Source organism: Gymnodraco acuticeps, unplaced genomic scaffold (genome assembly GCF_902827175.1).
Source record: "Gymnodraco acuticeps unplaced genomic scaffold, fGymAcu1.1, whole genome shotgun sequence".
NCBI lineage: Eukaryota > Metazoa > Chordata > Actinopteri > Perciformes > Bathydraconidae > Gymnodraco > Gymnodraco acuticeps.
Genome location: NW_022991414.1, coordinates 1 through 22,464, shown reverse-complemented (window position 1 = coordinate 22,464; position 22,464 = coordinate 1). Strand labels below are relative to the sequence as shown.

Genomic DNA, 22,464 nt, shown 5'->3' with positions numbered 1-22,464 from the left:
TGAAGTCCACTGAGACAAATGCAACATGTGATATTGGGCTAAATCAACATTGATTTCTACTCTTATGCCTCGTTAGCAGCTCAGCTCAGAGCGCTTTCTCACTCCAAGGTGTGTCTGACAGAAGACCTGACTCTCTAATGGTGACTGATCCTGAAGCCTCTACTTCCTGTGCATTGTGTTGGTCAGTAGCATCTCAGAGTATTAACCCTTTAGTGGAGCAGACTCCATGAATGACAGTGGAAACAGAACAGCCGGGTGGTGTGATGTGAAAAAGGTTTTATTTCTTACAGTTAATGAGGGAGCGTTGATCTGTCAACAATCAGAACAAACTTCACAAACAGGTTTCTAACTTTCACTTTTATTGACGTTTTATTTTAGTTTCAGTGAGTCATCTGGTCCCCACACACACATTCAGACACACACACACACACACTCAGACTCAGTAACAGATGGTGATCTACTCCGCTCCCTGTCCTCCCGTCTGACCGTCTTTGTCCTTCTTCTTGTGACCGGAGACGATGTCATCGATACGCAGCAGCAAGATGGCCGTCTGCAGAGAGAGAGCCAGGTAGAGAGACAGAGAGAGACAGAGACAGAGAGAGCCAGGTAGAGAGAGAGACAGAGACAGAGAGCCAGGTAGAGCGAGAGAGAGACAGGTAGAGAGACAGAGAGAGCCAGGTAGAGAGAGAGAGAGACAGAGACAGAGAGCCAGGTAGAGCGAGAGAGAGACAGGTAGAGAAAGAGAGACAGAGACAGAGAGCCAGGTAGAGAGAGAGAGAGCCAGATAGAGAGAGAGACAGGTAGAGAGAGAGAGCCAGGTAGAGACAGAGAGAGAGAGCCAGGTAGAGAGAGACAGTGAGAGAGAGAGCCAGGTAGAGAGAGAGAGAGACAGAGACAGAGAGCCAGGTAGAGCGAGAGAGAGACAGGTGAGAGAGAGAGCCAGGTAGAGAGAGAGAGACAGAGAGAGAGAGAGCCAGGTAGAGAGAGAGAGACAGAGAGAGAGAGCCAGGTAGAGAGAGAGAGACAGAGAGCCAGGTAGAGAGACAGAGAGCCAGGTAGAGAGAGAGAGAGAGACAGAGAGAGAGAGCCAGGTAGAGAGAGCCAGGTAGAGAGAGAGAGACAGAGAGAGAGAGCCAGGTAGAGAGACAGAGAGCCAGGTAGAGAGAGAGAGAGAGAGACAGAGAGAGAGAGCCAGGTAGAGAGAGCCAGGTAGAGAGAGAGACAGGTAGAGAGAGAGAGCCAGGTAGAGACAGAGAGAGAGAGCCAGGTAGAGAGAGAGACAGGTAGAGACAGAGAGAGAGAGCCAGATAGAGAGAGAGACAGGTGAGAGAGAGAGCCAGGTAGAGAGAGAGAGACAGAGAGCCAGGTAGAGAGAGAGAGAGGTGAGAGAGAGAGCCAGGTAGAGAGAGAGAGAGACAGAGAGCCAGGTAGAGAGAGAGAGAGACAGAGACAGAGAGCCAGGTAGAGCGAGAGAGAGACAGGTGAGAGAGAGAGCCAGGTAGAGAGAGAGAGACAGAGAGAGAGAGAGCCAGGTAGAGAGAGAGAGACAGAGAGAGAGAGCCAGGTAGAGAGAGAGAGACAGAGAGCCAGGTAGAGAGACAGAGAGCCAGGTAGAGAGACAGAGAGCCAGGTAGAGAGAGAGACAGAGAGAGAGAGCCAGGTAGAGAGAGCCAGGTAGAGAGAGAGAGAGACAGAGAGAGAGAGCCAGGTAGAGAGACAGAGAGCCAGGTAGAGAGAGAGAGAGAGAGAGAGACAGAGAGAGAGAGCCAGGTAGAGAGAGCCAGGTAGAGAGAGAGAGACAGAGAGCCAGGTAGAGAGACAGAGAGCCAGGTAGAGAGAGAGAGCCAGGTAGAGAGACAGAGAGCCAGGTAGAGAGAGAGAGACAGAGAGAGAGAGCCAGGTAGAGAGAGAGAGACAGAGAGAGAGAGCCAGGTAGAGAGAGAGAGCCAGGTAGAGAGAGAGAGCCAGGTAGAGAGACAGAGAGCCAGGTAGAGAGAGAGAGACAGGTAGAGAGAGAGAGACAGAGAGAGAGAGACAGGTAGAGAGAGAGAGACAGAGAGAGAGAGCCAGGTAGAGAGAGAGCCAGGTAGAGAGAGAGACAGAGAGCCAGGTAGAGAGAGAGACAGAGAGCCAGGTAGAGAGAGAGAGCCAGGTAGAGAGAGAGAGACAGAGAGAGAGAGCCAGGTAGAGAGAGAGCCAGGTAGAGAGACAGAGAGACAGGTAGAGAGAGAGAGACAGGTAGAGAGAGAGAGACAGAGAGAGAGAGACAGGTAGAGAGAGAGAGACAGAGAGAGAGAGACAGGTAGAGAGAGAGAGACAGAGAGAGAGAGACAGGTAGAGAGAGAGACAGGTAGAGAGAGAGACAGAGAGACAGGTAGAGAGAGAGACAGAGAGCCAGGTAGAGAGAGAGAGCCAGGTAGAGAGAGAGAGACAGAGCCAGGTAGAGAGAGAGACAGAAAGAGAGAGCCAGGTAGAGAGACAGAGAGAGACAGAAAGAGAGAGCCAGGTGAGTCACTGCTGGACATACATTACATTTAGCTGACGCTTTTGTCCAAAGCGACTCACAATAAGTACATTCGACCAGGAAGACAGAACCTTGAAGAAAACAGAATCATAAAGTACATCAGGTTTCATAGAGCCAAACATTTCAAGTGCTACTCAACTGGCTTTAGATAAGCCAGCCCTTTATTAGTATAAAAGTGCTTTGTTAATAGTTCTATCGCTCGAAGTGGAGTCGAAAGAGATGAGTTTTCAGTCTGGAAGGTGTGTAAGCTATCTGCCGTCCTGATGTCAATGGGGAGCTCATTCCACCATCTTGGAGCCAGGATAGCAAACCCACGTGTTTCTGCTGATGGGAACTTGGGTCCCCCTCGCAGCGAGGGTGCAGCGAGTCGTTTGGCTGATGCAGAGCGTAGTGCACGCGCTGGGGTGTACGGTTTAACCATGTCCTGGATGTAGGAAGGGCCAGATCCATTCGCAGCATGGTAAGCAAGTACCAGTGTCTTGAAGTGGATTCTAGCAGTTACCGGAAGCCAGTGAAGGGAGCGGAGGAGCGGAGTGGTGTGGGAACATTTAGGAAGGTTGAAGACCAGACGAGCCGCTGCATTCTGGATGAGCTGCAGAGGTCGGATGGCACATGCAGGTAGACCAGCCAGGAGGGAGTTGCAGTAGTCTAGGCGTGAGATGACGAGAGCCTGGACCAGAACCTGAGTCGCTTTCTGAGTCAGCTGGGGACGTATCCTCCTGATGTTGTAAAGCGTGTATCTGCAGCAACGGGTTGTAGCAGCGATGTTTGCAGTGAAGGACAGGTTGTTATCTAGGGTCACACCCAGATTCCTTGCAGTCTGAGTCGGGGAAACAACTGTGGTGCCGATGTTGATTGTTAGGTCAAGAGTGGGACAATCTTTTCCCGGGAGGAAGAGCAGCTCAGTCTTGTCAAGGTTGAGCTTGAGGTGATGAGCAGACATCCACTGAGAGATGTCAGCTAGACAAGCAGAGATGCGTGCGACGACCTGGGTCTCTGAGCGGGGGAAGGACAGAATTAATTGGGTGTCGTCAGCGTAGCAGTGGTAAGAAAAACCATGCGGGCTAATGACTGATCCGAGCGAGTTTGTGTACAGGGAGAAGAGGAGGGGACCAAGAACAGAGCCCTGAGGGACCCCCGTAGTTAATTGACAAGGGTCGGACTCGGACCCTCTCCAAGTCACCCTGTAGGTACGGTCTTTGAGGTATGAGGTGAGGAGGGAAAGTGCAGAGCCTGAAACTCCAAGTTTTTGGAGAGTGCGAAGGAGGATCTGATGATTCACCGTGTCGAATGCAGCAGACAGGTCCAACAGGATGATGACAGAGGAGAGGGATGCAGTTTTGGCAGTGTGCAGTTCCTCAGTGACAGCAATGAGAGCAGTTTCTGTGGAGTGACCTGCCTTGAAACCAGACTGGTGCGGATCCAGAAGGTTGTTCTGATTGAGATAACAGGAGAGTTGTTTAAAGACAGCGCGTTCAAGTGATTTAGACAGGAACGGGAGGAGAGAGACAGGCCTGTAGTTTATAACATCAGACGGGTTGAGAGTGGGTTTCTTTAGGAGAGGGTTTACTCTTGCCTCCTTGAGACTGTTTGGAAAGTGACCAGAAGTTAGAGAAGTGTTGATGAAATGGGTGAGAAACGGTAGAATATCAGGAGCGATAGTCTGAAGGAGGTTTGAAGGGATAGGGTCCAGAGGACAGGTGGTAGGGCGGGCAGAGGTAATGAGGGTAAGAACCTCACTTGGAGAGAGAGGGGAAAAGGAGGTAAGTGTGTGGGTGGAAGGAGGGTCTGGTGACCCAGCGGTGAGTAAAGGTGAGTCAGAAAAAGAAGAGCGAATATCATTAACCTTTTTTTAAAAGTGGGTAACAAAGTCGCTTGACAGAAGTGAGGAGGGGGGAGGAGCTTTTGGAGGGTCCAAGAGGGTGGAGGGGGAAGGGGCTCTGGGGGGGTCCAAGAGGGTGGAGGGGGGAGGGGCTTTGGGGGGTCCAGGAGGGTGGAGAAGATGGAAAATAGTTTTTTGGGATTGGAATAGGAAGATTGGATCTTCTCTTGAAAGAAAGTGCTTTTTGCCTGAGAGATCGAAGCAGAGAAAGAGGAGAGGAGAGCTTGATAGGTTAGGAGGTCGTCACGGTGTTTGGATTTCCACCATTTCCGCTCTGCTGCCCTAAGGACGGTTCTATTAGCACGCAGTGCATCATTTAGCCAGGGAGCAGGAGGGGACTGACGAGCCTGCCGAGATGTGAGAGGACAGAGAGAGTCCAGAGATGGATGAGAGAGTAGAGAGGAGAGTTTCTGCAGCAGAGTTTGGAGGCAGTAGTTGGAACGAATCAGAGGAAGGGAGGGCTGAGAGCACCGACGAGGCAAAGGTAGAGGGAGAGAGGGAGCGAAGGTTACGGCGGACAGGTGCAGGATGAGAAGAGATTAGTTTGTTATGTTTGGAAAGGGATAGAGAGAATGAAATGAAGAAGTGATCGGATGTGTGGAGCGGGTTTACAGAGAGGTTAGAAGTAGCGCAGTTCCTTGAGAATATGAGATCAAGGACATTGCTAGCTTTATGAGTCGGTGGGGACGGAGACAGTGAGAAAGCAAAGGCGGTTAACAGAGATGTTAGTTCGTCTATCTTCCCCGTCTGGAGGTTGAAGTCTCCGAGAAGTACAGCGGGAGGGCCAGTTTCAGGGATGTGTGAGGGGAGATTATCTAATTCCTCCAAGAAGTCCCCCAAGGCGCCTGGTGGACGGTAGAGAACAACAATGGTTAACTGTATAGGATGGGTTACTGTGACGGCATGGAATTCAAAGGTGGAAGGAGTGAAGTTAGGTAGCTTGAAGAGGGAAAAGCTCAATTTGGGAGAGAGCAGGAGACCAGTGCCACCTCCTCTGCCAGTGGGTCTGGGTGTATGGGAGAAGGAATATGCTGTGGAGAGAGCTGCTGGGGTGGATGTGTTGGATGGAGTAATCCAGGTCTCAGTGAGAGCAAGGAAATCCAGAGACTGCAGGGAGGCGTAGCCAGAGATGAAGTCAGCCTTAGGAACAGCTGACTGGCAGTTCCACAGGCCACCTGAAACTAGATGTTGGATCTCAGTGGAGCATGTGGGATAGACGAGAGCAGGCCGGTTATATCGATTACGAGATACACGGGGCCACTGATAATTGCGAGAAGACACATGAACAGGAATGGAGAAAATACACATGATTATAGCATGAGGGGCTAAACAACAAAATTAAAAAGTAAAAACATCAACGATACTTAGCTCAATCAAAGTAGGATTTGCCTCCTCTTTGCCGCCTGTAGGACTCTAATGTCTTTGTCAGTCTTAGCCTGTCTGCCGCTGAAGCTCCAGGAAAGAGCTACCCGAAATGGACGCCTGATTGCTCAGGTGATACAGGTGATAATAACCCAGGTGATATCAATGTACAAAGAGCCTCACCTCCACAGCGGTCTTGTAGACCTGAGCTTTGACTGCCAGCGGCTCCCAGATCCCCAGCTCCATCATATCAGAGAGGCAGCCGGTCTCTCCGTCCACGCCCCAGTTCACGCTGTCCGGCTGGGTGTGCTTCGCCTGCAACAACACACCCTCATTAATACACACACACACTAATATTGTAAATGCTGTTAGTGAAGCTGTTGTTGTTTACCCTGAGGGAGGTGAGCACCCGGATGGTGGAGGCTCCACAGTTCTGGATGAGGGTTCTAGGGATGACCTCCAGGGCGTGGGCCACGGCTCTGTAGGGCCACTGGTCCACGCCGGTGAGAGAGCGAGAGCGCTCCATCAGACGCTTAGAGACGGCCATCTCCACCGCGCCGCCTCCGGGCAGCAGGGCGGGTTCCAACAGAACGTTACGGCACACCTGCATGGCGTCCTGCAGGTTCCTCTCCACCTCCTAAACACACAGGTTCCTCATCAGACACAGTCTAATCACAGAACAGGTTCTCTCTCTAACGGGTTCTCACCGCCAGGATCTCCTTGCTGGCCCCTCTCAGCAGGATGGTGCAGGCTTTAGGGTCTTTGCACTCGGTGACGAAGGTGAAGTACTCGTCTCCAATCTTCTTCACCTCAAACAGACCGGCTCCGGTTCCGATGTCCTCCTCACGCAGCTCGTCAGTGCGGTTAACGATACGAGCTCCACACGCCCTGAGAGAGAACACGTCAAGAACACGCTAACATGTTTATATCACCACGGTACATCACATGGCACTGCATGCTCTGGCATCGTCACAGTACGGACTGACAGCCGATTGGCTGCAGGGCATGTATGCTGACAGCCGATAGGCTGCAGGGCATGTATGCTGACAGCCGATTGGCTGCAGGGCATGTATGCTGACAGCCGATTGGCTGCAGGGCATGTATGCTGACAGCCGATTGGCTGCAGTTACCTGGCGATGCGGTTGTTGTCGGTCTTCCTCACACGGCGGATGGCGGTGATGTTGGCCTTCATCAGGTAGTGCTGAGCCAGATCTGAGGAGAGGAACATGTTGAATCTCTCATCCACAACTCCTACGTACTTCCTGTGGATTTCACAATAAGAGCCCCTACCTTCCTTTACAGGCAGACCCTGTGTACATATATAAACATAGTGTGTGTGAGTGTGTGTGAGAGTATCAGTATGAGTGTGTGTGAGAGTAGGGTTGAACGATTAATTGATTTAAAATGCTCCACATGTACCAGCCATTGTTAACCAATCAGAAGTGGCCCATGATAGCAGGTGACAGACAGATTGATCCAATGGAGCTCTAGATGGTTTCGGGGTCAGGTTAGTGACGCTCCATCACATGTTCTACATCAGGGAGAATCTGAAACTGAAGCTTCGGGGTCAGGTTAGTGACGCTCCATCACATGTTCTACATCAGGGGAGAATCTGAATCTGAAGCTTCGGGGTCAGGTTAGTGACGCTCCATCACATGTTCTACATCAGGGAGAATCTGAAACTGAAGCTTCGGGGTCAGGTTAGTGACGCTCCATCACATGTTCTACATCAGGGAGAATCTGAATCTGAAGCTTCGGGGTCAGGTTAGTGAGCTCCATCACAGTTCTACATCAGGGAGAATCTGAAACTGAAGCTTCGGGTCAGGTTAGTGACGCTCCATCACATGTTCTACATCAGGGAGAATCTGAATCTGAAGCTTCGGGGTCAGGTTAGTGACGCTCCATCACATGTTCTACATCAGGGAGAATCTGAAACTGAAGCTTCGGGGTCAGGTTAGTGACGCTCCATCACATGTTCTACATCAGGGAGAATCTGAAACTGAAGCTTCGGGTCAGGTTAGTGACGCTCCATCACATGTTGTACATCAGGGAGAATCTGAAACTGAAGCTTCGGGTCAGGTTAGTGACGCTCCATCACATGTTCTACATCAGGGAGAATCTGAATCTGAAGCTTCGGGGTCAGGTTAGTGACGCTCCATCACATGTTCTACATCAGGGAGAATCTGAATCTGAAGCTTCGGGGTCAGGTTAGTGACGCTCCATCACATGTTCTACATCAGGGAGAATCTGAAACTGAAGCTTCGGGTCAGGTTAGTGACGCTCCATCACATGTTCTACATCAGGGAGAATCTGAATCTGAAGCTTCGGGGTCAGGTTAGTGACGCTCCATCACATGTTCTACATCAGGGAGAATCTGAATCTGAAGCTTCGGGGTCAGGTTAGTGACGCTCCATCACATGTTCTACATCAGGGAGAATCTGAATCTGAAGCTTCGGGGTCAGGTTAGTGACGCTCCATCACATGTTCTACATCAGGGAGAATCTGAAACTGAAGCTTCGGGGTCAGGTTAGTGACGCTCCATCACATGTTCTACATCAGGGAGAATCTGAAACTGAAGCTTCGGGGTCAGGTTAGTGACGCTCCATCACATGTTCTACATCAGGGAGAATCTGAATCTGAAGCTTCGGGGTCAGGTTAGTGACGCTCCATCACATGTTCCACATCAGGGAGAATCTGAATCTGAAGCTTCGGGGTCAGGTTAGTGACGCTCCATCACATGTTCTACATCAGGGAGAATCTGAATCTGAAGCTTCGGGGTCAGGTTAGTGACGCTCCATCACATGTTCCACATCAGGGAGAATCTGAATCTGAAGCTTCGGGGTCAGGTTAGTGACGCTCCATCACATGTTCTACATCAGGGAGAATCTGAATCTGAAGCTTCGGGGTCAGGTTAGTGACGCTCCATCACATGTTCCACATCAGGGAGAATCTGAATCTGAAGCTTGACTTTAAAGCAACGGAAGTTTCATGTAAGTTTAGTTATTTCTCTCGTAGCTCCGCTGCTGGAGACGGAGCACGTTGGTGCGACCTTCCTAGCCGGAGGTATGGCCGCATTTTACAATAAACTTCCGTTGGGTCGCTAAAAACAAATATCGCAAATCGAATCGCAATTAGATTTTTCCCAAAATCGTGCAGCCTTATGTGAGTGTGTGACTGTGTGTGTGAATGACTGTGTGTGTGACTGACTGCGTGTGTGACTGACTGCGTGTGTGTGACTGTGTGTGTGTGTGACTGTGTGTGTGTGACTGACTGTGTGTGACTGTGTGTGTGACTGACTGTGTGTGTGTGACTGACTGTGTGTGACTGACTGTGTGTGTGACTGACTGTGTGTGTGACTGTGTGTGAATGACTGTGTGTGTGACTGACTGCGTGTGTGACTGACTGCGTGTGTGTGACTGTGTGTGTGTGACTGACTGCGTGTGTGACTGTGTGTGTGTGACTGACTGTGTGTGTGACTGACTGTGTGTGTGACTGTGTGTGTGTGTGACTGTGTGTGTGTGTGACTGTGTGTGTGTGTGACTGTGTGTGTGACTGACTGTGTGTGTGACTGACTGTGTGTGTGAGTGTGTGTGACTGTGTGTGTGACTGACTGTGTGTGTGTGACTGACTGTGTGTGTGAGTGTGTGTGACTGTGTGTGTGACTGACTGTGTGTGTGTGACTGACTGTGTGAGTGACTGTGTGTGTGACTGACTGTGTGTGTGACTGTGTGTGTGTGACTGTGTGTGTGTGACTGTGTGTGTGTGACTGTGTGTGTGTGACTGTGTGTGTGACTGTGTGTGTGACTGTGTGTGTGACTGTGTGTGTGACTGACTGTGTGTGTGACTGACTGTGTGTGTGACTGACTGTGTGTGTGACTGACTGCGTGTGTGACTGACTGCGTGTGTGACTGACTGCGTGTGTGACTGACTGCGTGTGTGACTGACTGCGTGTGTGACTGACTGTGTGACTGACTGTGTGTGACTGTGTGTGTGTGACTGTGTGTGTGTGACTGAGTGTGTGTGTGTGACTGAGTGTGTGTGACTGACTGTGTGTGACTGACTGTGTGTGACTGAGTGTGTGTGACTGAGTGTGTGTGACTGAGTGTGTGTGACTGAGTGTGTGTGACTGAGTGTGTGTGACTGAGTGTGTGTGACTGAGTGTGTGTGACTGACTGCGTGTGTGACTGACTGCGTGTGTGACTGACTGCGTGTGTGACTGACTGCGTGTGTGACTGACTGCGTGTGTGACTGACTGTGTGTGACTGACTGTGTGACTGTGTGTGTGACTGACTGTGTGTGACTGTGTGTGTGTGACTGACTGTGTGTGTGTGACTGAGTGTGTGTGACTGTGTGTGTGACTGACTGTGACTGACTGTGTGTGACTGAGTGTGTGTGACTGAGTGTGTGTGACTGATTGTGTGTGACTGAGTGTGTGTGACTGAGTGTGTGTGACTGAGTGTGTGTGTGTACCTGAGATGCCCTTCTCGGTGAACAGCAGGTCTGGCTTCAGGCGGATGATGTCCTCACAGATGTGCTGGATGTATTCCTCCTCCATCTGCAGGATCCGGGCGAAGTCCTCCTCCTTACTGATCTCTATGTCCGTCTACACACACACACACACACACACACACACACACACACACACACACACACACACACACACACACACACACACAATTACATTTAAACAAATAGAGAATGATCAGCATCTCTGGTTCAATTTGAAATGTGGACATTTAGAAAAATAAGAAAATAAATTAATGGTGTGTGTGTGTGTGTGTGTGTGTGTGTGTGTGTGTACCTGGCTCTCCCCCTTCTTGTACTCCAGAGTGTGTGTGTGTGTGTACCTGGCTCTCCCCCTTCTTGTACTCCAGAGTGTGTGTGTGTGTGTACCTGGCTCTCCCCCTTCTTGTACTCCAGAGTGTGTGTGTGTGTGTGTGTACCTGGCTCTCCCCCTTCTTGTACTCCAGAGAGTGTGTGTGTGTGTACCTGGCTCTCCCCCTTCTTGTACTCCAGAGTGTGTGTGTGTGTGTGTGTACCTGGCTCTCCCCCTTCTTGTACTCCAGAGAGTGTGTGTGTGTACCTGGCTCTCCCCCTTCTTGTACTCCAGAGTGTGTGTGTGTGTGTGTGTACCTGGCTCTCCCCCTTCTTGTACTCCAGAGAGTGTGTGTGTGAATGTGTGTGTACCTGGCTCTCCCCCTTCTTGTACTATAGAGTGAGTGTGTGTGTGTGTGTACCTGGCTCTCCCCCTTCTTGTACTCCAGAGTGTGTGTGTGTGTGTACCTGGCTCTCCCCCTTCTTGTACTCCAGAGAGTGTGTGTGTGTGTACCTGGCTCTCCCCCTTCTTGTACTCCAGAGTGTGTGTGTGTGTGTACCTGGCTCTCCCCCTTCTTGTACTCCAGAGAGTGTGTGTGTGTGTGTGTACCTGGCTCTCCCCCTTCTTGTACTATAGAGTGAGTGTGTGTGTGTGTGTGTGTGTGTGTACCTGGCTCTCCCCCTTCTTGTACTATAGAGTGAGTGTGTGTGTGTGTGTGTGTGTGTGTGTGTACCTGGCTCTCCCCCTTCTTGTACTCCAGAGAGTGTGTGTGTGTACCTGGCTCTCCCCCTTCTTGTACTCCAGAGTGTGTGTGTGTGTGTGTACCTGGCTCTCCCCCTTCTTGTACTCCAGAGTGTGTGTGTGTGTGTACCTGGCTCTCCCCCTTCTTGTACTCCAGAGTGTGTGTGTGTGTGTGTACCTGGCTCTCCCCCTTCTTGTACTCCAGAGAGTGTGTGTGTGTGTACCTGGCTCTCCCCCTTCTTGTACTATAGAGTGAGTGTGTGTGTGTGTGTGTGTACCTGGCTCTCCCCCTTCTTGTACTCCAGAGTGTGTGTGTGTGTGTACCTGGCTCTCCCCCTTCTTGTACTCCAGAGTGTGTGTGTGTGTGTGTGTGTGTACCTGGCTCTCCCCCTTCTTGTACTCCAGAGAGTGTGAGTGTGAGTGTGTGAGTGTGTGTGTACCTGGCTCTCCCCCTTCTTGTACTATAGAGTGAGTGTGTGTGTGTGTGTGTACCTGGCTCTCCCCCTTCTTGTACTCCAGAGAGTGTGTGTGTGAGTGTGTGTGTGTGTGTGAGTGAGTGAGTGTGTGAGTGTGTGTGTACCTGGCTCTCCCCCTTCTTGTACTATAGAGTGTGTGAGTGTGTGTACCTGGCTCTCCCCCTTCTTGTACTCCAGTGTGTGTGTGTGTGTGTGTGTGTGTACCTGACTCTCCCCCTTCTTGTACTCCAGAGTGTGTGTGTGTGTGTACCTGGCTCTCCCCCTTCTTGTACTCCAGAGTGTGTGTGTGTGTACCTGGCTCTCCCCCTTCTTGTACTCCAGAGTGTGAGTGTGTGTGTGTGTACCTGACTCTCCCCCTTCTTGTACTCCAGAGTGTGAGTGTGTGTGTGTGTGTGTGTGTACCTGGCTCTCCCCCTTCTTGTACTATAGAGTGTGAGTGTGTGTGTGTGTGTGTGTACCTGGCTCTCCCCCTTCTTGTACTCCAGAGTGTGAGTGTGTGTGTGAGTGTGTGTGTGTGTGTACCTGGCTCTCCCCCTTCTTGTACTCCAGAGTGTGAGTGTGTGTGTGAGTGTGTGTGTGTGTGTGTGTGTGTACCTGGCTCTCCCCCTTCTTGTACTATAGAGTGAGTGTGTGTGTGTACCTGGCTCTCCCCCTTCTTGTACTCCAGAGTGTGAGTGTGTGTGTGAGTGTGTGTGTGTGTGTGTGTGTGTGTGTACCTGGCTCTCCCCCTTCTTGTACTCCAGAGTGTGAGTGTGAGTGTGTGTGTGTGTGTGTACCTGGCTATCCCCCTTCTTGTACTCCAGAGAGTGTGTGTGTGTGTGTGTGTGTGTGTGTGTGTACCTGGCTCTCCCCCTTGTACTATAGAGTGTGTGTGTGTACCTGGCTCTCCCCCTTCTTGTACTCCAGAGTGTGAGTGTGTGTGTGTGTGTGTGTGTGTGTACCTGGCTCTCCCCCTTCTTGTACTCCAGTGTGTGTGTGTGTGTGTGTGTGTGTGTGTGTGTGTGTGTACACCTGGCTCTCCCCCTTCTTGTACTCCAGAGTGTGTGTGTGTGTGTGTGTGTGTGTGTGTGTGTGTGTACACCTGGCTCTCCCCCTTCTTGTACTCCAGAGTGTGAGTGTGTGTGAGTGTGTGTGTGTGTGTGTGTGTGTGTGTACCTGGCTATCCCCCTTCTTGTACTCCAGAGTGTGTGTGTGTGTGTGTGTGTGTGTGTGTGTGTGTGTGTGTGTGTGTGTGTGTGTGTACCTGGCTCTCCCCCCTTCTTGTACTCCAGAGTGTGTGTGTGTGTGTACCTGGCTCTCCCCCTTCTTGTACTCCAGAGTGTGTGTGTGTGTGTACCTGGCTCTCCCCCTTCTTGTACTCCAGAGAGCAGTCCAGCAGGATGATGCGGGGCTCTCTGATCAGGCGTCTCATGCGAGGGTGAGTCACGTCCTTGTTCACCATGACTCCGCGCAGCACCCTCGAGTCCTCGATGGACCCCCCGGGGACCTTCTCCACCTTGGCATACTTCTTGATGTCGATCTCTTTGCGCCCGTTGTCCTCCAGCTCCACGGTGCGCACGGCGTCCAGCGCGATGCCGCACGCCATCTCTGACCAGCGGCTCAGAGCCTTGGTGTTGATGGCAGAGTGCACGATCTTCAGCATCATGGAGCGGTCGGACGTGTCCACCGGGGTGCTGCGGGCACACACACACACACACACATCAGCTGTTGATACACATGTCCCACGCTGCCCCCCATCACTGCTTCCTGCGGCCCTTCAGAGTTAGAGCGTGCGGCTGTACCTGATCTCCTTCAGCGCCTCCAGGATGTCGTCCAGAGCCTGCCTGTAGGCGCTGATCACCACCGTGGGGTGCATCTGCTGCTCCAGGAACTGCTCTGCCACCGACAGCATCTCCCCCGCTGCACACACAGGAATATCAGTAAGAGTCCTGAACATGGCTCAGCCGTATGCCCAGGGGGATGGTGCCTTCAGGGACCCCCAGAAACCCTGCTGCTCTGTATATTAATAATACTACGGACCCAGGATGATGACGGACGTGGTGCCATCGCCCACCTCCTCGTCCTGAGTGCGGCTGATCTCGATCATGGACTTGGCTGCAGGGTGCTGAACCTGGATCTGTTACCATGGAGACAGGGCCTTGGTTACATCCCATAATACTCACTTAAAGACATGCTTTAATGTTTTAAAGTGCACAGCAGGTCCACGTTAAACAGTCTGGTGATTATTATTGTCCGTCTGTGTTAAGTTGAGTGTGTTCGGGGCTCACCTCTCTCAGGATGGCGTTCCCATCGTTGGTCATCACGATGCCCCCCATGGGGTCGAGCAGCATCTACTCACAAGACAAGGAACTCAATACTAATCCTGCTGAACAGTTCATTCAGAATCTGCATTATGGCGTTGCATTTAAAAGTCTGTAAATATGTTGAGTCCGTCGCTGCGTCCCAGAGGATGAGTTTAGGCTCTAAACACATTTATTATAAACCAGAGAAGAGCGGCTGGAGACCGGAGAGAGTGTGTGCAGTTTAGACCGGGTCATATTGAAGTGTGTGTTAGAGCGTGTGTGTGTGTGCAGTTTAGACTGGGTCGTATTGGAGTGTGTGTTCTGCAGGCTGACCTTCATCATGGCCCGTGGGCCGAGGCAAGTCCGGATCACATCAGCGATCGCCTGAAACACACAAGTCACATTTATTTATATAGCACATTTAAAACCATCAATTTAAAAGAAAACAATTAATCAATTAAAGACTTCATTACACACGCATTAAAGAAACACCTGCACACACATCAGCGCCACGAGCGCGTTCGGTCTGCAGGGACTCTGGAATACCAAGCCTTTAATGAACATTGGGAACGCGTAACCCTGACAGCAGCCTGAGCTGTGATGCAGACAGAAACACAGACCTTGGCGGCACCGATGTTCCCCGTCTGGACCTTACGGCCCGACTCCCTCTTCATGTTCTGGTCTGAGGAAGAGAAGACATTTATTAGTACAGAAGGTAGGCGTTGTGGCGCTCCGCGCGGGGCCTCTGCCCCCTCTCGCTCCGCGCGGGGCCTCTGCCCCCTCTCGCTCCGCGCGGGGCCTCTGCCCCCTCTCGCTCCGCGCGGGGCCTCTGCCCCCTCTCGCTCCGCGCGGGGCCTCTGCCCCCTCTCGCTCCGCGCGGGGCCTCTGCCCCCTCTCGCTCCGCGCGGGGCCTCTGCCCCCTCTCGCTCCGCGCGGGGCCTCTGCCCCCTCTCGCTCCGCGCGGGGCCTCTGCCCCCTCTCGCTCCGCGCGGGGCCTCTGCCCCCTCTCGCTCCGCGCGGGGCCTCTGCCCCCTCTCGCTCCGCGCGGGGCCTCTGCCCCCTCTCGCTCCGCGCGGGGCCTCTGCCCCCTCTCGCTCCGCGCGGGGCCTCTGCCCCCTCTCGCTCCGCGCGGGGCCTCTGCCCCCTCTCGCTCCGCGCGGGGCCTCTGCCCCCTCTCGCTCCACGCGGGGTACACTGAACAAAAATATAACCGCAACACTTTTGTTTCTGCTCCCATTTCTCATGAGATGAACTCAAAGATCTAAAACATTTTCTATAAACACAAAATAACCATTTTTCTCAAATATTGTTCACAAATCTGAAAGAATCTGTGATAGTGAGCACTTCTCCTTTGCCGAGATAATCCATCCCACCTCACAGGTGTGGCATATCAAGATGCTGATTAGACAGCATGATTATTGCACAGGTGTGCCTTAGGCTGGCCACAATAAAAGGCCACTCTGAAACGTGCAGTTTTGCTTTGTTGGGGGGGTCCGAAAACCAGGCAGTATCTGGAGGTAGGGGTTATTTAATAAATAAATATATATCTATTTATAGGGCCATAAATATAAATATATGAATATAAATAAATATTTATTTATATATATGTATTTATGGCCCTTTAAATAAATAAATAAATAAATAGATAGATAAATAAATAAATAGATAGATAAATAAATAAATAAATAGATAAATAAATAAATAGATAAATAAATAAATAAACCAAATTGCAACTGAAGTAATCTATCTACGGTCACATTGAACATGTGCTCTTTTATTAAATAAACTAAACACCTGTTATTTATCCAATGTGCATGTTTCAGTGTCCACTGCTTTGCGCTCTGTTTCTGAAGGGCAGCACCCTGCCAAGGCCGCACCCTGCCAAGGCCGTCAGCCCAGGGGAACACTGAACACCCCCTTTCCTTTCATTTTAGTATCTTTAATACTTGGTATTAGGGATGCACGATAATGATCGGTCCGATATTAGGAATTATGACGTCAACCCGATAAACCCGATACCAGTATTAATAGCCCCGATAATATACAATATATTTTTTGGGTAAAACAAAAGAAAGAAATCCTGCGGTGTGGGTGGATTGGGATGAGGGGCGCTTGTTTTTATTCGGCTCCTCCCGGTTTGCCAGTACTGTGGTATGAGTGGTTTAGGAAGAGGGGAGTTCTTCACAAATCCAGCGCTCCCTAACTCGTGAAGCCAGGACAGTAAACAAACATGTCGTCGGTGGTATGGGCGTTGGCGCTATGTGCAACTCAAGGCATATGCTCGAACCGGAGCTGCCTGGACGCTGCAATCATGTTGCGCACTAACCGTGCTGACTTCTCGTACAATGTCCCACTGTCTGGCTTCCTGCATAAAGTCAAGTGCTCGGCGCAGTTGTGGCGAAATGTCGCTCCTCTGTTTTCATTTAAACAGCTCCTTATATCTGTTAGCGCAGCTAGCTAGCACCAGATGCTAACAACAACAATGCACGTAAGGTCTCTCTCTCGCTCGGGCCACACATACACACACCCTCCCGGTCCTCCAGATGGCCAGTCGGTGCCTGCCGGTGAGCGTGGAAGTGTGGTCTGCCACAAGCGGGCGACAGGAGCGGGGCTGTCAGCATCAGCTTGTAGATGGTATTTTAATCTCAATGCGCTCTGAAACTACGGGGCGGCCGAGGAAAAAAAAATACACATGCGTTAATCGCGTTAAAATAATTAGTGGCGTACTTTTTTTGTTTGTTATCGGTATCGGTCTTGAGAAGCAGGAAGTTATCGGTATCGGTTTCAAAAAACCAATATCGTGCAGCCCTACTTGGTATGCATGCTAGCCAACATGAAGCTGTCTGTGGCCCTTTCTGCTGCAACTCGGCCCCTCTGTGGCCGAGGGAAGGGTTCTGGTTCTGTATGGCTGAACGAGTCACATGGTCAGACATTGACCTCCTCTGGTTCATTGATTAAATATGTAATATATTAGTGTTAGCTCTAAAAAATGTGTGAAGCAGTTGAATTCATTTCAAACCTTTATTTATCCAGATAAATCCCATTGAGATCATTGATCTCTTTTTCAAGGGAGACCTGCTCAAGTAGTTCCACATGAAACATAAACAGAACAACAGAAGGACATCATCCAGCATCCTTTACATAATTATCCACATGAACAGGTACCAACAGCTTCCCATTGAGTCGCATCCAACCGAGCTTTAAAAACATTTAGTGGCACCAGATTGTTCAGTTTCCATTTCATTTGCAGACTATTCCAAGACAGAGGAGCTGCGCATCTAAAGCTGTCTTCCCTAAGACAGTCCTAGCAGCTGGCTCATTTAATAAAACCACAGCATGCGATCTCAGGCAGTAGCCACTTACACTTCTCCCTGAGATCAGGGAGCAGATAATAGATGCTAAAAAGTGAAAGAAAGATATGTTTAATAACAGTGTTGGAAGTGATGCTTGTTAAAAGCTTACATTTAAACTATAACCAACATCTGTTTAACAATAACATATATACTGACAATGATAGGGTTTAATTCACATTTTAACTACTTATAACAGACTTTATCCTTCCCATAAGCAGCCTGTTAGCAGCAGCAGCCTGTTAGCAGCAGCAGCTCACTCAGATGGCTTCTCGGTGAGGGTGTGGCTGACTGCAGCACATTGTGTTAGCATTAGCCCTGTTAGCTCGCCTCTCACTCTTTGGAAACACATCTGAAAACACTGCTCATCTAAAGCTATTCAATTATAAATAAATAAAAACATTTACACGCAATGAGGCTAACTGACGATGCTAAAGTGTTAGCTTAGCATGATGCTGGATGACTGCGCGTTTATCCGGCTAACAAAGACACCGGAGAACAGTGAATATCACCCGGGATATGAAGTGTGTTTCCTGCACAGATCTGTTAGATATCTTGAACATACAGTGTGAATATTAAACAGATAGTGTCTGAATAACAGCCACATTAACGCAGGTTGTTAGCACCGCCAGGAGCTAGCTGCTAGCTCCAACCATCTCTGTTTTATGGTGACTAAAGTGTCACCTTTTTAAAAACAGTTAAAAAAACATCCAAAGAGTCATTTAATATCTAACTGATTATAGACAAAGACGGAATAAATACATACTTAATAACTTATTAAACCATCTCAGAATAAGGACAGTGATGGAAAGTAACGGAGCGTAGTCAAGTATTGTATTTAACTACTTTTTTAATATATTTGTAATTTAATATTTGTATTTATTTAACGCATTCTCTATTCTTCCACTCAAATACATTTAAAAAAGGCAAATATTGTAGTTTTGACTGCATTTATAAACTCATAGTGACTTCGCTAACAAATAACAGACCCGATGTTCTGTATTATGGGATTAGCTGCTCAGTGATGCTAACAGTTAGCGGTTAGCCACATGGTTAGCTGTTAGCCGGTTAGCTCAGTGATGTTAACCCGATTAGGATTTAGCATATAGCCACATTAGCTCCGCTAGCTCCGGTTCCTCTTTGTGTCGCAGCCCGGCAGCTCTCCCGGTTACCGGCTACACATCTCGCCGATAATCACCACACACATCCCCCCCGTCAGAGAATGCATGTTAAAGTACATTTAAAGTATTTATCGGTACTTACTGAGCACTAAAACCTGCTGGCCCATCATTTTGACAGCGCGTGCAGGATCTTCAGACTGGAAGGTTCTGGGAGGCACGAGGAGAAGGAGGGATGAAGGCTCGGGGGCGGGAAAACAACCACAGGTCTGACCAATCAGTGGAGGGCATCAGTGTGATTGACAGGCGCGTTCGCCAATCGGGTGAATGAGCTGAAAGGGTTAAAGTGTTAACAGGCTCAGCCTTTTATGGTGAGAACCAACCGGACTCCATTTGGAGTTTACATGATGCAGAATTCACTTTATCATGTTTGTTTCTGACTGTTATTCAAGAAGACATTTCATCACTAAACATTTATTCAGATGTTATTATGGTGTAATACAGGTTGTGATGTGTTTAAAGGTATAAAGTCATATAAGATGTTATATTTAATATTTAATGAAATATTGTCCTGTCGTGTGTGTGCGTGTGTGTGGGTAATGCGTGTGTGTGAGTACTGTGTGTGTGGGTAATGCGTGTGTGTGAGTACTGTGTGTGTGTGTGTGTGTGTGTGACTCACACACACACACACACACACACACACACACACACACACACACACAGTACTCACACACACAGTACTCACACTGTGTGACAGTCACACAGTGTGAGTACTGTGTGTGTGAGTACTGTGTGTGTATGTGTGTGTGTACCGTCTCAGCCAGCTCTGTGTACTCCAGCTTCTTGCAGTGTGAGTGTGTGTGTGAGTACTGTGTGTGTGAGAGTGTATGTGTGTGAGTACTGTGTGTGTGTGTGTGTGTGTGTGTACCGTCTCAGCCAGCTCTGTACACCAGCTCCAGCTTCTTGCAGTGTGAGTGTGACTGAGTGTGTGTGTGTGTGTGTGTGTGTGTGTGTGTACCGTCTCAGCCAGCTCTGTGTACACCAGAGGCCTGTATTACGAAGCTGGATTTTCGCTTAGCGAGGTAACTTCAGGGGCAACTCTGGGTTTCCGGTCCTACGGGGTGTAGTCTCTATTTGAACCTGTGTATAATGACATATTGTCCTGAGTTGGAGACAATAGGGTTATTAAATATTAATATCAAGTAGGGTTTGATTGAGGATTGAATATGTAATTCTTAGTGTGAGTTAAGGGTTTATAATGTTATTCTAAATGAAAGTAGTTAATATTTAATACCTGTTTGTATACAGTTTACTACACACTGAATATAACTCTGCAACCTGTTTCTATAGTTAGATCAGTACACAGACTCCGGGTTATTTCAGTCCGTTTTATTAAATATTCCTAAAATAAGGCTCAGATTTTTCACAAAATACAAAAACATGAAGTTTAAATAAAAGATTTGTCAAAAATATACAGATACACAGATTGACAGAAATCAATAAAGAGGTCAGCATTAAATAAACATCAATAACAGTGAAGTAGTGACAGGAAGTGAAATTACAATTAATAAATCTGTAAAATAAAAAAATATAAAATAATAAAAAAATGAGGAAATATAAAAAAAAGAAGTTAAAATAATAAAGTCTCAAAAACTGAACCAATAAAAAAAATATATATATATCACTCGTCATTTAATTGACATGGGGGGGTGTTTCTCTTTTGAAAAGACCCAAATGAAAGGACTCATACATACAAAAAGACATGTTTCAATCTCAAATATCATTCACTACATTTCCCAGAATGCCTTTCGACGTCCTCCAAAGAACCCCAAAAACGTGCAAAGTGACCAAACCCCCTTTCACATGCACATCTCAATAAATAAATAAAAAAACATAATTTAGAAGTCTCTCTCGGTCCGTTGTCATGGAGACGGGGTGTAGTCTCTTCTGATTGGACGACGGAGACGTGTCAGAGCACGGGCTGTAGTCTCTTCTGATTGGACGATGGAGGCGTGTCAGAGCTCGACCTTCGCCGCCCCGACTCTCAGCCGATGAGTCGATTCGCTCTTCAGGAACTTCAGGAAGTCTCTGAGCTCCCGCCCCCCCTGAGGAGAGACAATCACATGTATTATTAATTATCCAATCAGGATTAGATAAGAGCGTCATGTGATGAAGACACGTTCATATTCATTAACTCTATCACTCCATAAGAAGTCCTTCCTGTTGGATCTATCTATATATTGATATGTGACATGATGTAGTGACAGGTGTGTGTTCACCTCGTATCTGATTGGCTCGTCCTTCCTGCCGGCCCGGGCCAGGTAGATGGTGGGATACCTGCGGAGAGAGGGATAGTGTTTATATACACAGTACACTCACATGTATATATTGTTATGTGGAACAGGAGCTCACCCCTGCACGTCGTATCCGTTGGGGACGTCGTTGTCGCCGGCGTTCATCCGGGCGATCACGATGTTGGGATTAGAGGACAGCTGACCACACGCACGTAAACATAAACAAAAATATTATGACAACACACCTCCGGCTGCAGGTGAGCAGAAAAACATGGGGCATTCTGGGAAGTTTTAAAGTTCGAAAATTAAATTTTTAACAGAAACGTTGGACATGTTTATATTAATACGTAAAAGACCCTCAGTGTACCGTGTGTGTGTGTGTGCTGTGTGAGTACGGTGTGTGTGTGCTGTGTGAGTACGGTGTGTGTGTGCTGTGTGAGTACTGTGTGTGTGTGTGTGTGCTGTGTGAGTACTGTGTGTGTGTGTGTGCTGTGTGTGTGTGTGAGTACTGTGTGTGTGCTGTGTGAGTACCGTGTGTGTGTGTGTGTGTGAGTACCGTGTGTGTGTGAGTACTGTGTGTGTGTGTGTGCTGTGTGAGTACCGTGTGTGTGTGTGCTGTGTGAGTACAGTGTGTGTGTGTGTGTGTGCTGTGTGTGTGTGTGTGTGTGAGTACTGTGTGTGTGTGTGTGCTGTGTGAGTACCGTGTGTGTGTGTGTGTGTGAGTACCGTGTGTGTGTGAGTACTGTGTGTGTGTGTGTGTGCTGTGTGAGTACCGTGTGTGTGTGTGTGTGAGTACTGTGTGTGTGTGTGTGTGTGCTGTGTGAGTACAGTGTGTGTGTGTGTGTGCTGTGTGTGTGCGGTGTAAGTACTGTGTGTGTGCTGTGTGAGTACTGTGTGTGTGTGTGTGCTGTGTGTGAGTAGTGAGTACTGTGTGTGTGTGTGTGTGTGTGTGTGCGGTGTGAGTACTGTGTGTGTGTGTGTGTGTGCGGTGTGAGTACTGTGTGTGTGCTGTGTGTGAGTACTATGTGTGTGTGCGGTGTGAGTACTGTGTGTGTGTGTGTGTGCGCGTGTGTGTGTGCGGTGTGAGTACTGTGTGTGTGCTGTGTGTGAGTACTATGTGTGTGTGTGCGGTGTGTGAGTAGTGAGTACTGTGTGAGTGTGTGTGAGTACTATGTGTGTGTGTGTGTATGTGTGTGTGTACACCAGCTCCAGCTTCTTGCAGTGTGTGTGTGTGTGTGTGTGTGTGTGTGTGTGTGTACCGTCTCAGCCAGCTCTGTGTACACCGGCTCCAGCTTCTTGCAGTGAGAACAGGATCGAGAGTAGAACTGGATCAGAACGTCTCTCTCCGGGCTGTTGACCAGATCGTCAAAATTCTCCGCCACCACCGTCTGAGGATTATTTAATAATAAAGTGTATTTACGGTGGCCCTGAAGTGCAAGACACAACAGCATTTCACATTGGACGGAAAGGGTATTCCTTTAGTGATGTTTGTGATTGGACAGAGCCAGCCAGAGAAGCACTGCTGTGATTGGTTGTTTTTGCTGCCAGTCAAGAAATGACGCTCCGTGATTGGCCCAACACATCAGCCGTTAGCTGTTAGCACTCAGAGCTCACAGCTC

The 22,464-nt window shown here is 49.2% G+C and overlaps 1 protein-coding gene and 1 long non-coding RNA gene across 2 annotated transcripts; both read right to left on the bottom strand.

Annotated features, from left to right (window-relative positions):
- Positions 1-256: 256 nt before the first annotated feature.
- Positions 257-18,795, bottom strand: cct3 (chaperonin containing TCP1, subunit 3 (gamma)). The gene is made up of 13 exons (XM_034195789.1): positions 18,697-18,795; positions 14,704-14,765; positions 14,417-14,467; positions 14,069-14,131; positions 13,821-13,917; positions 13,583-13,700; positions 13,138-13,474; positions 10,239-10,371; positions 6,899-6,980; positions 6,476-6,656; positions 6,160-6,405; positions 5,952-6,083; positions 257-550 (listed from the first exon to the last, which is right to left on the bottom strand). The coding sequence occupies exons 1-13, from the start codon at positions 18,722-18,724 to the stop codon at positions 458-460; spliced, it is 1,623 nt and encodes a 540-aa protein (XP_034051680.1). The 5' UTR covers positions 18,725-18,795; the 3' UTR covers positions 257-457.
- Positions 18,796-19,925: 1,130 nt separating this feature from the next.
- Positions 19,926-22,253, bottom strand: LOC117532452. Its single transcript, XR_004566861.1, has 4 exons — positions 22,105-22,253; positions 20,964-21,043; positions 20,831-20,888; positions 19,926-20,656 (listed from the first exon to the last, which is right to left on the bottom strand). It is a non-coding gene; the product is annotated as an uncharacterized LOC117532452 (long non-coding RNA).
- Between the last annotated feature and the right edge of the window lie 211 nt (positions 22,254-22,464).